General features: G+C 44.8%; 2 protein-coding genes across 3 annotated transcripts in view; one reads left to right on the top strand and one right to left on the bottom strand.

Annotated features, from left to right (window-relative positions):
• Nucleotides 1–351: 351 nt before the first annotated feature.
• Nucleotides 352–4,299, bottom strand: CLDN5 (claudin 5). Its single transcript, XM_080559826.1, has one exon. It carries the CDS (start codon nucleotides 4,191–4,193, stop codon nucleotides 3,543–3,545), a length of 651 nt encoding a protein of 216 aa, XP_080415952.1. The 5' UTR covers nucleotides 4,194–4,299; the 3' UTR covers nucleotides 352–3,542.
• An 8,603-nt stretch (nucleotides 4,300–12,902) lies between these two features.
• Nucleotides 12,903–13,654, top strand: part of LOC308179508 (septin-2) — a 40,021-nt gene continuing 39,269 nt past the window's right edge. The window contains exons 1-2 of one of the 2 annotated variants that reach the window (XM_080559805.1): nucleotides 12,903–12,944; nucleotides 13,088–13,233. The gene's annotated coding sequence lies outside the window, so the exon portion shown is untranslated. Of the gene's footprint in view, nucleotides 12,945–12,981; nucleotides 13,234–13,654 lie in introns of those variants that run through there. The other variant, XM_080559806.1, reaches the window with a different exon arrangement.

The following is a 13,654-nucleotide window of genomic DNA, read 5'->3' as shown; positions in this document are numbered from 1 at the left end:
TTCCTTTTACTTTAAACTTGTAGAAATTGAAAGCTTAAAGGGCTTCATGCTTAGAGCTGTTCCCAAAATAGATGGGACTCAGTCCACTTCCTAACGTGCTCACATCACAAGACCAACCGCTGCTACTTGCTCTTTTGTCTGAGTCTCCAGCGGAGTGCTGGGATGCTGACTCCTTCACAAGGGAAGTTCCCACTTCCCCAGAGGTGACCCTCTCCAAGAGCTCTCTCCCCCAAAGTGACCTAGGTAAACGTTGTCCTGTGGCCACCAACATCACACCCCATCTTCTTGAGCCCAAACAATCCCGTGTATTTCACCAAAAAAAAAAAAAAAAAAAGTAACCATGTTCAGGGATTGATTTAGGTGGTTTTTATTTTTATGCGAAATCATAAATACAAAATAAAAATAGTAAACAAGTGCTATAGGTTTTTTCACTGGGATGAGGTTCAGGCCTGATCCTGAGCACTTCTGATTCTTAAGCTCCAGGACTATGTTTTGGTCTCGGAAAACAAAACAGAGCAAAAAGCAACTTACACCCTGAAGCCAGTGACGTCAGTAAGAGCATTCAATTGGGTTGTTTGTTTGGTTTTCTTTTAAAGCACAGCAACAAGTATATTGAAGGATGAGATTAAATATATATATATTTTAAAATGGGGCCCACTTCCTGCTAGTATTGTTGGGTGCTGCCCCCCTGACCTCAGTGAAACTTCGTTACAACAGCAACGAGCTGTGGTTTTGGTGGGGTGATGCTGTGTTTACTGGTACATACACAGTTAGCACTGGCTTCTTCCAAGAGGGTTTAATATGCAATTGTTTTGGATTTTGGTTATAAATGGACCCAGCCCTGCCATGACATGAAGCTATCATCTATCAGGGATTTTGGCTTGTTAAAAAAAAAAATCCCTTCAAAGTTTTGAGTTTTCCTCCCTCCCCCCCAGGATAGCCATTCTGATTGGATTCTAAATGCTAGCAATGAACTCCTCAGAAAGATTTCACCTTCTGGTAGACCCCAAATCCTGCAGTACTTCTGTAGGTTCTAGAGTAATGGTACGTGCTGGCACGTCTGCCAGGTTGGGACTTTTTCAAAAAAAATTCTTTACTTTGAGACAAATTCCCATTAAATTGATGAGATTTGTAAAAACCAAAGTGAAGTCTGCAGGAGTTGAGCTAATATCCGTTGACTCTTTTTGCTAGACACCAGAGGTCTGAGTGATGGTGTAACATACCAGTAGGTATGGGCTGGGTGACAAAAACAGTTGGACGTTACCATTTAAAATACAAATAAAATAACCATGAAACAAATAAAGGCACCAAACCATATAACAAGCCAACTTTGGTCATTTCTTGCAAAACATATGCATTTAAATACATTTACAGTTTACAAGGTTATACTGCTTTAAAAAAAAGTTGCAATGATGAAATACAGAATATTTCATTCTTGTACCAAAACTATATATCACATCACAACAACAATATTATAGCTTTTATTTAAACGTAGACAGTATAAGAACTGCACCTCTTTATAGAACAGAACTAGTTCAAGACATATTGCTCTGCTTTTGTATTGTCTGACGGGTTCAGACCCTGCAGTGTACGTGTTTGAAATGAAAGCAGTTACCTTTCAGAGGGTGAAATTTGTGCTCAGTATTCAACATCTGTATTTGCAGGGGCAAGGCTTTAGTCTTTCCTTCAGGTCTGTGTATGTGTTGATACTGCTGGGGTGTTAAGTTCGCTAAGCAAAGCCAAAACGCAGTCAATATGAATCTGTCACGACCCCCAGTAACGGTTAATCTGTAAGTCTCGGCATTATCAGAAACTTGTAGGAGTTAATACACAGTTTAGGTGTGTGCTGTATTGCTATGTGTTTGTGAGGGCCCCACGAGGTTGTAGCATTGTGCTCTGAGGAGTACTCACAGCACGTTTCCTCCCTAGCTGTTGGCAGAAAGCTCCTTATGACGGTAAAGATGCTGCCAGTCTGCAGCAGAAATCTGTGTCAATTTAAAGGTACCAGATTTTTTTTCCCTCTTGACAATTTGTGCAAGAGAGTATCACACCACCCTTCAACCCCTTCTTTAAGAAACGTTTGTCTCTACAGTGTAAAATGGAAAGGTGTGTGTTAATATTACGGGCTGTGGTGAAGTTTAACAGGTGCAGAGCTCAGAAGAGTTATGGTGCCCAGAGTATCTTCCTTACAGTCTGCAGTTACCAGGACACTATGGAGGAGCTACGAGGGCTGTGAGAGCCATAACTTCACATCTCCCAATTAGCATGCGTAAAGTCTCAGTCAAAATACTTGGAGAAAGTTTTCTAGCACTTAATTTCTGTCTGATTAGGTAAATGAAGGAAAGTATACATTAACAAATTACAGGGGGGAGTCAAGCAAGTGCATGCCCAACTGAACACACATGATTCAAAAAGGGCAGCAAGTAGTGCTCATCAGCAAGGCCATGAAAGCCTCCCATAACCTAACCATCAATATCCGGGGCAATATTTATGTTTCTAGTCTCCTGTAGTGCAGATAAGAGGATGCAGAGGGACACCCTGCTGGAGCCACGACATGCAAAGGTCTCCTAGGTCTCCAAACCTAGCCCTCCAATAATTCTGGCAACCTGCAATGAGTTCATATTCAAGTAAAAACAGAACAGAAGCAGTCAAAGGAGAAGGGATGGAGAACCTAGGACAATCTCTGTACTCTTCTAAACAACAGCAACTGTCTGAAATCACTTTCAAAAGTCTCAAAGGCACACAGACCAATGCACTCCTTTGAGGGACAAAAACAAATGAAAATCAATCACATGCCTTTCTCCAAATAGTTACTTGCTGCAGGATTAAGGACCAAGGTTAATGTCGTGCTTTAGACAGGAACTCTAGTTTAGTTGCCCAAACTGAAGAAGAACAAAAGAAAAAACCTTAACCAATTAAAGCCACGGCAGAACTCAGTCAGACGCAGGTTTTCAGGAGAGAACACGAAGCAGGGAAGCTTCTCCTCCGCGCCAGTGCACAGCCGTTGGCCTGTCCCTGCAGCCAGGCAGTGCCCCGAGAGGCAGGAGCAGGCGCCAAAGTGCTCCCAAAGCCTCCCACAGTAACGCCGGCCGAGGCTGGAGCTGCAGCAGGGGCCGTCGGGCAGATGGAGGCAGCAGCGGCAGCCAGGCTCGGCCCTGGCGGACTTGGCCACGGCTCTCCCAGGCTCCTCGGTGCCCGCTGCCACCCCGAGCCAGGTGGGTGCCGTTGCCAGCACAGCAGGCAGGTGGTAGCGGGGCCCAGAGTGGTGCTCCGATGGCCCGATGGGAGGCTGGTCTGGCAGGCAGAGGGGCGCTGCCCTGCCTAGGGCCGCCACTTGCCGGGGTGCCCCGTTAAGACAGCCTCTAGGCAGGGGAGCGCTGCAGCGCCTGGTCGGCCGAGCTGACCGCAGATGCTCCCGGCGCGGTGGGTGAGCAACCCGGGACTGGTCCCTGCCTGTGCCCCTGGCCAACAGAGCCCGGCAGCACCGGCTCAGAGCTGTCCATCTGCGTCCCTGCAGCGCCGGGGGAGCCGAGCAGCCCTGCTCAGACGTAGTTCTTCTTGTCATACTCGCCGTTGGAGGTGGGCCGCCGCGGTGCTGAGTACTTGACGGGGAAGGAGGTCTCATCGCGCTGCGAGCAGGAGCAGCAGCAGATGAGGCAGCCCCCGAAGAGCAGCAGGGCTGTGGCTGCCCAGCCGATGTAGAGCGCAGCCCCCATCTCCCGCTTCTGGGACGGCGGCACAGTGGGGTCGTAGAAGTCGCTGATGACGATGTTGGCGAACCAGCAGAGCGGGACGAGGACCAGGACCCCGCAGAGGATGTAGATGGCCCCGCCGGCGATCACGATGCGGGATTTCATCTTGCCGGGCCGGATGCAGTTGGTGCACTGGGCGCCCACCACGGTCACCATGAGCGCCACCAGCCCCAGCAGCGCCACGATGACCGTGAGCGCCCGGCCCGCCTGCACCTCGGGCTTCAGCGCCAGGATGGAGTCGTACACCTTGCACTGCATCTGCCCCGTGCTCTGCACCACGCAGTTCATCCACAGCCCTTCCCAGATGGTCTGCGCCACCACGATGTTCACGTCGATGAAGGCTGACACCTGCCACATGGGCAGCCCGCAGGCCAGGATCACCCCCACCCAGCCCAGGATGCCCAGCCCCAGCCCCAAAATCTCCAGCGCCGCCGAAGTCATGCTGCTGCCGCTGCTCTGCCCCAGCCTCCGGAGAAGGGGCGGCGGTGGCTGCTGTGCACCTCTCGCCCCCGGGCAGCTGCCGAGCTGGCTCTGAGCGCCGCCGGCGCCGGGCAGCGCTATATGAGGAGCCGCGGGGCGCCCTCCCACCGCCCTCCGTCCCTCCCCTGGCCCGGCCCTTTTTCCGCGGAGGGGGGACTCGAACCAGCCCTGGCCGCGGCAGCACCGCCCGCGCCCGGGGGGAGCCGAGAGGGGCCGGGGCCGGGGCCGGGGGCGCGGAGCTCCCCCGCTGCTCCCAGCCGCCGGCTGCAGGGGGGCTCCCGCCTGAGCTGGGGAAGGGTCCCTCTGCTCACCGGCACCCTGCCGCCCGCCCGAGCCTGGAGGAGCTCGCTAGGAAGCCCCGTGCTCCTAGGAAAAGTGTGGGGATAGAGAAATCGCACGGATTTTGCCCCCTCAGGTTTCCTCCTTTGAGGGCCTATATTCTTCTATTGCCTATTTGCTGGTAAAGCCCACAGCTAAACCTGCGGAGAGGACTTGCCAATGCAGGCACACAGCAGTATGGACGAGCTGATTATCAGAGCCTAATTAATAATGTTTCAGCAGACTGACTGACCAGCACATGTCAGCACATCTCCTGGGGACTGTGACAGGTAAAAGCGTAAGCAACCACCACCAAAATCCTTAGGAACCATCCAGAGAATGACAGAATTGAATATAATGGGGTCTGCACGTCATCTGTCGGTACCAAGTGATGCTTTAATGCTTTCAGCAAGAAGGTTGTGCCAGTCAGGAAACTCTGCTTGGTTTGATAGTGGAGCAAAGAGCAAGGCACCCCATTAAGATGTGTTGCCATAAGGATTTCAAGCTTCACTTTGCTGTTTTAATTGTTCAAGTACATTTTGAATCTTCACAGTGTCTCAACGAGCTAAGTGCCTGTGTCAAAAAGAGTTTTGCAAGAGGTTTCGTCATCGAGCCACACAGGTTGTGATTGATACAGCCTCTTCATGGCCCACTGGCATCCTGGATTGTTCCTGCAAACCAGCCTTGGTTCAAACCCTTGGTTCAGGCCAACAGCCTGCCTCCCAAGCAGTGCAAACCTCCAGGCTGGCAGATGAGGCAAGTGGTTGTGGTGCAAACGCTGCTGTTACAGCGGCAGTAGAGAAAGATCTCACCAGCTGCCTCACCGCACTCGCGAGGAGCTGCACTCCAGTGGCTTTCTGCTGGGTGCCCTGAGAAAGGCTTGTTTTGATTTAAACTGGGATTGTTTGCGTTTATCTTAAGTTAAAATGTTTTAGACAAAAATGAGAGTTATGTTCACAATGACTTTTGAACTGGTTTGGAAAGATTTGATTTTATTTAGTCCAAAGTATCTTTCTGCTACAGAGATCGCAGAGAGGAAAATAATGCATTCCTGCCCCTATGTAAGCATTTTTCTCTGCTGGGCAGTGATTTACAGCATGTATTATGGCATGCAGAGGTTTGTGATGGAAATACTAAGACTGGTATGAGTAAGATATGAATGGAAAAGCCCCTGTATGAAGCAGAAGCACAAGAAATGATAAAACAAAGGTTAAAGGGATCACAAGCATCAACAGCCAAGGACATGACTAATGACTTAACACTGAGCAATGCCCTGCTTGCATCCTGACAGCAGCACTGATGACTCCTGCAGAGGACCCAAGTGCTGGTAACAGCAGGATGGCAATGAGGTCACAGCACGTGGGACGTGGCCCTTCGCTTCTTGTTATTCCAACAAGAATTTATCCCAAAGACACCCAAAAAAATGAAACAAAAGAACATCAGCAGCTTGTGGACCATCACAGTGTGGACATGATAACACATGACAACTGCAGCCTCTCATTGATTATCTCTGCCTGAGGAGCTGTAAACATTTCTAGCATGGAAAATATCTTCCTAACACAGGCTGCCTGGTAAATGGAGTTAAGAGGAGTTATCTTCTCTTCCAGCTGTATATGAAATACATACAGTTTACTTCAATTATTTAAAACTGTAAATTCCAATGTGCAAGTCCAGGAGGAATGTGTGACTGGGGCTGTGCATCTGTCAAACCGTGGCTGCTTACAATAAGTCAGTAAAGTCCCTGGTGTCAGGGAGAGGAGAATGTGTAACAGAACCAGCCACAGAGACAGGGATATCTCAGAGGTGAACAGGAAGAAACCCAGAACACAGGCTGAAACTGAATAACATCTGTATTTATGATGATAATAATGATTATATAGAAAACACCACAGAAGAACAATTAAAAATGGGGGGAAGAAATGCCAGTTATCTTAGCCCGTAAGAGCAGGAAAGCCCCACCCTTGCCACTTGCCCAGGCGCACGGAACTCTGAGTTTCCTCCGATAAATGGCCTGTGTGTGCTCCTGCGCCAGGCGGGAGGCATCTGTGGGGCCTGTGCGGCTGCCTGGGGCTTCACGCTGAGAAGGGAAACCAGCACGTGGCTTGTTTTACCTCTGCAGCCCTCACCCCACCTTGCCTTGCTACATGTTACCGAGCAACTGATTCCTTCAAATCACTTAATCCAGGACAATTATTACCCTGGGGAAATGCAAGTTTAATAATCACAGGGAAAACCAACCTTTCTGCTTAAGGAGGAATTACCATTCTCGGTGTTTCAGCTTCTTGTGTTTGTTACTTCTCCTTACCCAGATATTGTCTGTTATCCTGGCCACTGGCACTAACCTCCACCTTTAATTACTCTGTTCCCTGATCCTGACGGTGAGCGTTAGTGCACAGACTGCCATTGCTCTCCGGTCTGGTTATGCTTACAGCTAACTTTACAGACACAGCTGCTGCGGGCCACATTGTGGCTTCTGATGGTGTTAATGTCACAACACTGGGAATTAATTTCAACTTCCAAAAATGAAGAGGTTCTAATTCCTTAAAAGTGAATGCAAATCAACATGGTGTTTTGCTTGGGATATTAATTAAAGTAATCACCACTTATAACTGAAATCCTTGCTGGTAAAGTCTGTATTCCTTTCAGTTCAAAGGCGTGATGTTCTTGAAGCAAAGTAAGTCATTAACAAATGACCATTTATGTCATTACTTCTATTACTGTTCCAGCTATGTATTTCTTAAATCATCCTGGGGGAGGATATATAGAGGACTTGGAGACCTGTGAAAATGAGCGGAAGTGGTATTCAAGCTGAGAACAATTGCATAGAAACCATACTATAGCTAGAGGGGCTTTGGGATTAGAAGTGATTGTGTTTTCACGCTTTTCCTGACATAATCGGGACAAATACCAGGCACATTCACTGGGAGGGCTGCTAAGGGGAGGGGGGTCCAGGCTCTTAGCAGCATTGCTTGTCCTGGTATATGAGCCCGGGGCCATGGCACAGAACTGCTGTGCCCAGCCCTCCAGTCTGACCAGGGCTTTGCTTAACCCCAAAGCATCCCACCAGCAATGTTTAGATAGATTTGCCTTTTGGGACCTGAAAGATAGTCTGCTGAGCATGCTTGGTTTATAACTTGTAGAGTGTCTCATACATATGTGCTTCTGCTCCTTCTCAGCCCTAAAACCATAAGCATCTGGAAGTTAGGAAAATGCCATTTAGTATCAAGCTTATGCACAAACATAGTATTGTTTGTGTGAATAAGACAGATCATGAGTCAAAAGATAAATTCAAAGCCCAGTGATCTCAAGAGAGCTTACTGATAGCTTTTGGATCAGACAGAAGCAAAAGTGAAGAATCAGGAATCCTATTACAGAAAAATTTTGTGCCATATTTTGTCTTCTAATGGGTACTGAAACAAAGGCAAGGAAATTTACAAATACAGAAACGTTAGTCAAGCTGTCCTTTACTTAGAAAGCTTAAGTTTTCTCCGTCAACATCATTCCTTTCTGAATTATCCTTTAAAATGCAACTTTTTTCCCAAGAGAAGAGATTCAGTTGGAGCTTGAGTTCACATACTGCATTTCACAGAAAAGTGGGCCTCCATGATGTTCTTGTACATCAGCAGTGCCAACAGATCTTCAGACCAGTGTGACACATCAGGAGATTGACACGTAAGGATGAATCCTTGTCAAATGAGCAGGTTATTACAAAATGAAAGTACGTAATTTCACCATAAGATTTATCTCAAGACTGTTTATTTTGGGAACAAGCTGAAGTGGTTGACCAATACCTTTTTTTTAGTACAAGTGTTGCTGCTACCCTTCAGGATTGAGAAATTGATGCGCACGCTATTCTTCCCCCTCAATGGTGATGGGACAAGACTTGCGTGGAAGAAAGGGAAGAAACAGATACAGTTGGAAAAAAAGGTGAAAGGGGTTACAGACCTGCTTCCAGCCTTCATGTATTTGCTGTGGTACTTTCCCTTTTAAACAAAGCTGTCCTGGCCCTGTATAGGTCTGTGTACTTTAGAGGCACTCCCTGCCTGGACTTTTTCTTGTGTACTGCCCACTGGCACTGCCAGGGAGCCAGCAGAAGGGGATTCTGGCTGGGCTGCACATCACGTCACATTGAGACAGTATTATGAGCCCTTTCCTGACAAAATGTGGAAATTAATTGTTCAAAACCATCATTAGGACTGAGTTCCACACCTCCTTACTCTAATTCCTCTACATACAACCGTCTAGATCAGTGTTTGAAACTTCCCCTTGGTCTGAACTATCTTCATGTCTCTGTATCTTACTAAAGCAGACCCCTGACAGAACCATTTCCCAGACACCCTGTCAGCACCAGCTGTGCTGCCCTGGGGACTTGAGGTGCACCTAACTGTTCGGCATCTTATTTTCTGAATTGGACTTTCCAGAGGACACTGTGGTGCAACCGGACAGCTGTAACTCTGTGTTAAGGATGTTTCAGGGCAGTTAGTACAATGAATGATGAAGGTCCCTTTCCCAAAGCTCTTCCGTAGATCAGTATCTGTCCCTCCTGTAGATCAATATCTAAACAGCCTGATCACTCCCCTCACCAAGAGGACTGAATGTATGCCTAGGTCATGTCGGTTCAAATACTTCTCATGTATGCTATGGACAGCTCTTGGGAATGTATTAAAGCTTGGACACGCAGGGGGAAAAAGCTATAGGAAATATACATTGTTTCATGCCCAAGAGTCTATTCTATGTTGTGTTTCCTATCGGGAGAACTGTAGTTTAATTTTGTCCTCTTCCAAAGTTAGCCTCCTTCCACGGATTGTGGTGTACCAGGTTTCTGGTAGATCTCTTTCCCATGTAATTGTTGGGAAATCACATCAGATGTCATTTTGTAAAGAACAGCGTCAGCAAGGACAAATGCCATTGTTTTAAATATACATTGCAGATGTTGAAAGTAATTAGTAAAAACATGACCATGGAGTTAACTGAAAAATCTTCAAGGCTAGTGATGGGAAACATGCTACATTTCTCCAGTGTCCCAGGAAATTAGAGTTCCTGAGAACATGTCAGAGGTTTGGGACACCTCCTCTTATTATAAGAGTGATTAATTCTGAGCAGCACTGTCCCTGTTCTCAACAAGATATGTGTGAGACAAACCTTGTCATTAAGAATAGCCTGTATGTGTTTTGTCAGGCCCGATTCCCTTCTTAAAAGTGAAGTTGGCTTCCAGTAATACAAAAAAATGGAAGAGCAAAGGAGAAAATGTTCACTTTTACTTAGAAATGTTACCTCGGGAATAACTTTCATTTTGCACTAGGGTTTCATTCTTAGCAGTATGAGCAGGAAACATCCCTGTGAAACAGAAAAATAGATAAGGAAATGAAGCCATCAGCAAATAAATTCCACCAGTTCTTCAGATGTTTGGAAGTACTTTAAAGGATGGCTGTTACTGCTGAAAGGATGTGAAATGTCTCTTATTCCAGAGAACGTTTTTAGGTAAAATATTGTTTCTTCGTTGCCATAATTAGCATCTTGAAGAGGTAGGCTTGTGTGTGCTTATAAACACAAAAGTAACAATTCTATTCCTCTGAGACTAGTATAATTCAAGCACAATCTTCATTTCCTGTAGCGCAATACTAAAAATGTATTTCTCTTTTTTGTAGCAAGGAAAAATATTTATCTGCTGCTGATTTTCTTCTAGGTTATTAAATAACTTGCAAATTAGCTTCTGTCAATAATTTCTGGTACATCTACAGATACTGGCTTAATGTTTGTATACTGCCAGTGCTCCAGCTCTGCACTGCACACTTTAAAGAGGCTCAGAAGTGAGAACAACTTTCAGGTGACCTGAGATTTCCAATTCCCAGTGCAGCATGTCTGCAAACACACAGGTGAAAACAGAAAAGGTTGAGATGTTAGAATAGTGTACCCCATTAGTTATTCGACAGATAACTAACTACTCAGAATAGCATTTTGATCAAATCACTGATTTACCAAACACTAACAGAAAATTGGAAGTTCCCTGTCACAAGTATGTGTCTCTACACCCAAATACTTCAAATTAGCCCAAGGAATATCTAAGTTACAGTATCTGACACCCACTGTAGCTATGTTCTAAGTACTTTCCCTTTTTTTCTGCTAATGCCTTGAAAGAGGATGTCAGTGACAGAATGCAACTGTTATGTATTTGTTCCTAATGGCTCTGGAAGCATGGACTGTAATTTAACAAAGTATACACAGATATTCTGAGTCTCAAACACAAACTTAAATCTCATGGAAATGAGAAGGATTTATGAATATGCTTAGGAATAAGTAGTTAAATCAGGACTTGAGTAATTTTATCTCCAGGGGAGACTGAGAGAGTTCAGGATGGTCAGTTTCTTATGGTAGTCAGTCAATATCTGCATGAATTGCCCTTATAACATAAAACACATAACAACAGCACAGCCATTGCAGCAATGCACATAATTTTAGGCTGAAATCCCAAGTATTCAGCTATGTGAGGAGAAGACACAATTGAAAGGAAATAAAGCTAAAAGGGATCTTATAATTGAAAAGAAACCATTTTATTACATCTAAGCAGCATATCTTCTAATTTGTTTTAATTTAACACAAATCATAACAAGGAACATGGGTCTGTTTTATCTATCAAAACACAATCCAGTCTTCAGTTATATGGTGGCATTTGCTTTATTACAATCAGTATCATACCATTTTCTATGCTAAAAAGCAGAACAAAAGATACTTTTTTTTTTTCTGAATGTATGAGGAATTTCTAACTTGCTAAGACGTGACTCCACACAAAGTTAAGATTTGAATTCAAGGAAGGACTCTGTGCTTTTGATAATATAAACCTAGATATACCAGGAACTTGTATAAAAGGCATTTGAGATTCCAAGGGAAGAATAAAACAAAATTCATTCAGAAATAATAATTATGGGAACGAGTGATTGATTCACAGTCAGACTGCCATCGACTGCATTAGCATTTCTAGACTAACTAACAATTTGGAGGGAATAATGTTCTTTAATACAAGGATTTCTTCTATTTGCACCTCTGCTAATACCAGTGTGAGAAATTACAAACATGCAGAATGTGTTTTGTGGTCATGCATTATCTGTAGGTTTCTCCCATGCAGCATTTCTCAATTACTTGCACCTAATAGTTCCAGTTCTGCTGCTCAGGGGTCTTGCACGCTGCAGTTTCATAACAAGTCTCATAACAGGTTTCAAAAGTGACAAAAATATATTTTCACAAAGTGCGTAATTACACTGTAGAACTCATTGTCACAGGATGCTCTTAATGCCAAAAGCTGAGATGGGTTCAAAAAGCAGCAAGAAAAATTCATGGAAGAGAAAACCATCAAGATAAAGCTTTTGGCTCAGGAAGTTGCTGAGCTCCAGATTGCCGGAAGCTGGGAGGATATACAGCCCCAGGACTACTTTTATCTTTTCCGAAGCATCTGCTACTGGGCACTGCAGAGGTAGGGCACTGACTACAGCTGATCTTTCCTTTCACCCAAAGTGCCCCTCACGTTACATGCTAGCACAACTGGATGGTTTGGGGAGGACTGCGACTTCCCTGAACACTTTGTACAACAGTTGGTCAGCATCAGATTCACCAATGACTTGGGGAAATGATTTATATGCCTTGGTATTGAGGCATTTTAAATGGCTTGAGAATTTTTCACCCCTAGCAGTAAATCCTGCAAAATGAAAGGAGTGACAATCATGGGAAAGCACTAATTTCCGCTAGACTTTGTGTTTGTGCCAGTCTGTAATCTGGCATTGTCCGCGCTAATCTCTTCTAGTTTATTCAGGTGCTAAATATTTATTTGTAGTGCCTATTTATGTGTGTGAAATACTTCATGCATCACAGTGTTCACATTTAGTGAAAGAACAAAAATTGCCACCGTTGTTCCATTGGTGATAGTACAAAACACCTATAGTGATATCCATGAAATAATCTAAAAGAAGACTTTGTTTTCTAAAGAAGGCTGAAATGCCATCCTTTAACTTCTCCAATAAGGCAGTGCGCAACAGTACTTTGTGTAATAACATTACACGTTGTCCTAGGAAACGGAACCTGGTTGCGCTTTCACTGGCTTTTATCTTGTTCTTACACAGATCACATCAATGCTTAATTGATGATACGAGCACAATGTGAATTAGCAAATAATGCCAGTCTGCCTTCTGTAGCATTTGTTTCACTTCCACATTTTCCTGTTGTGAACTGCAACCCTGTTTGCTTAATGGATGGAAATGCAAACAAAACAGAACTGTGCTTCTTGGTATTCAAAACTGCAAGGCAAAAGATTTGCTGGTAGACCACACATACAAACTCTGCCCTCTGCAACACGTTTGGATGGATTGCAAAATATTTTCTCAATCCCGTCCCTGCAGCTACTAGGTGGGAATGAGCCTTTCCCAAACTTCTGCTGATGTTTTAATTTTGCCAGTGTTGTATTGAATGCTTGAGCTATGTAACCCTGTTTCACTGTTTGAAAATGATCTGGTTCTGTAATCTGACTGCAGGTATCATTTGCACTCCAGGTTTATATGTGCTGGAGACCTTGATACCTCAGAGAAGTTGCCTGCAGTAATCCTACTTACCCTCTCCGTGATGATAACAACCAAGGCAAAATGGCTCTCGCTTAAACAGAAGGAAATGCAGTGATCGAAGAGAAAATAACAACAGGGTAGGTAAAACTAACATATTTCTTATAATGTTTTGGGAAGAAATTGCTTCACTTGTGGAAGCGCATTTGCAAACCAAGCAAGCTTTCATTACATGGTTAATTACAATCAAATACCGCAAAGTTTAAGCTCGATTTCCCACTGGCTATCATACCTATCATACCAAAAGCTTTCCCACCGTAAGGACTACCACTAAAACCTGCTGCAGACGGAGGCAATCTGAAAGCCCAAAGGTATTTGTGGAGGAACTAGGAGCCAAACAATTTGACAAGGGGATATTTTAAGCAAAATGGGCTCTGTGTTTCACTCTTTGACTCATGTATAGCTCCAGAGTGAGGCAGTTTTGAAGACAGAAGCCAAAACGTTATGTTTGCAGGATGTGAAGTTAGTGTCGCGAGACAGACTTGTACGATTTCAGTTCTT

This window comes from Anser brachyrhynchus, assembly GCF_964034855.1.
Source record: "Anser brachyrhynchus genome assembly, chromosome: 17".
Lineage (NCBI taxonomy): Eukaryota > Metazoa > Chordata > Aves > Anseriformes > Anatidae > Anser > Anser brachyrhynchus.
Note: the sequence above shows the minus strand (reverse complement) of the source record. Positions and strands in the feature narration are given on the sequence as shown.

Bases quoted from the DNA above. Each gene is read 5' to 3' on its own strand.
- CLDN5 (XM_080559826.1), bottom strand. From the start codon at position 4,193: ATGACTTCGGCGGCGCTGGAGATTTTGGGGCTGGGGCTGGGCATCCTG.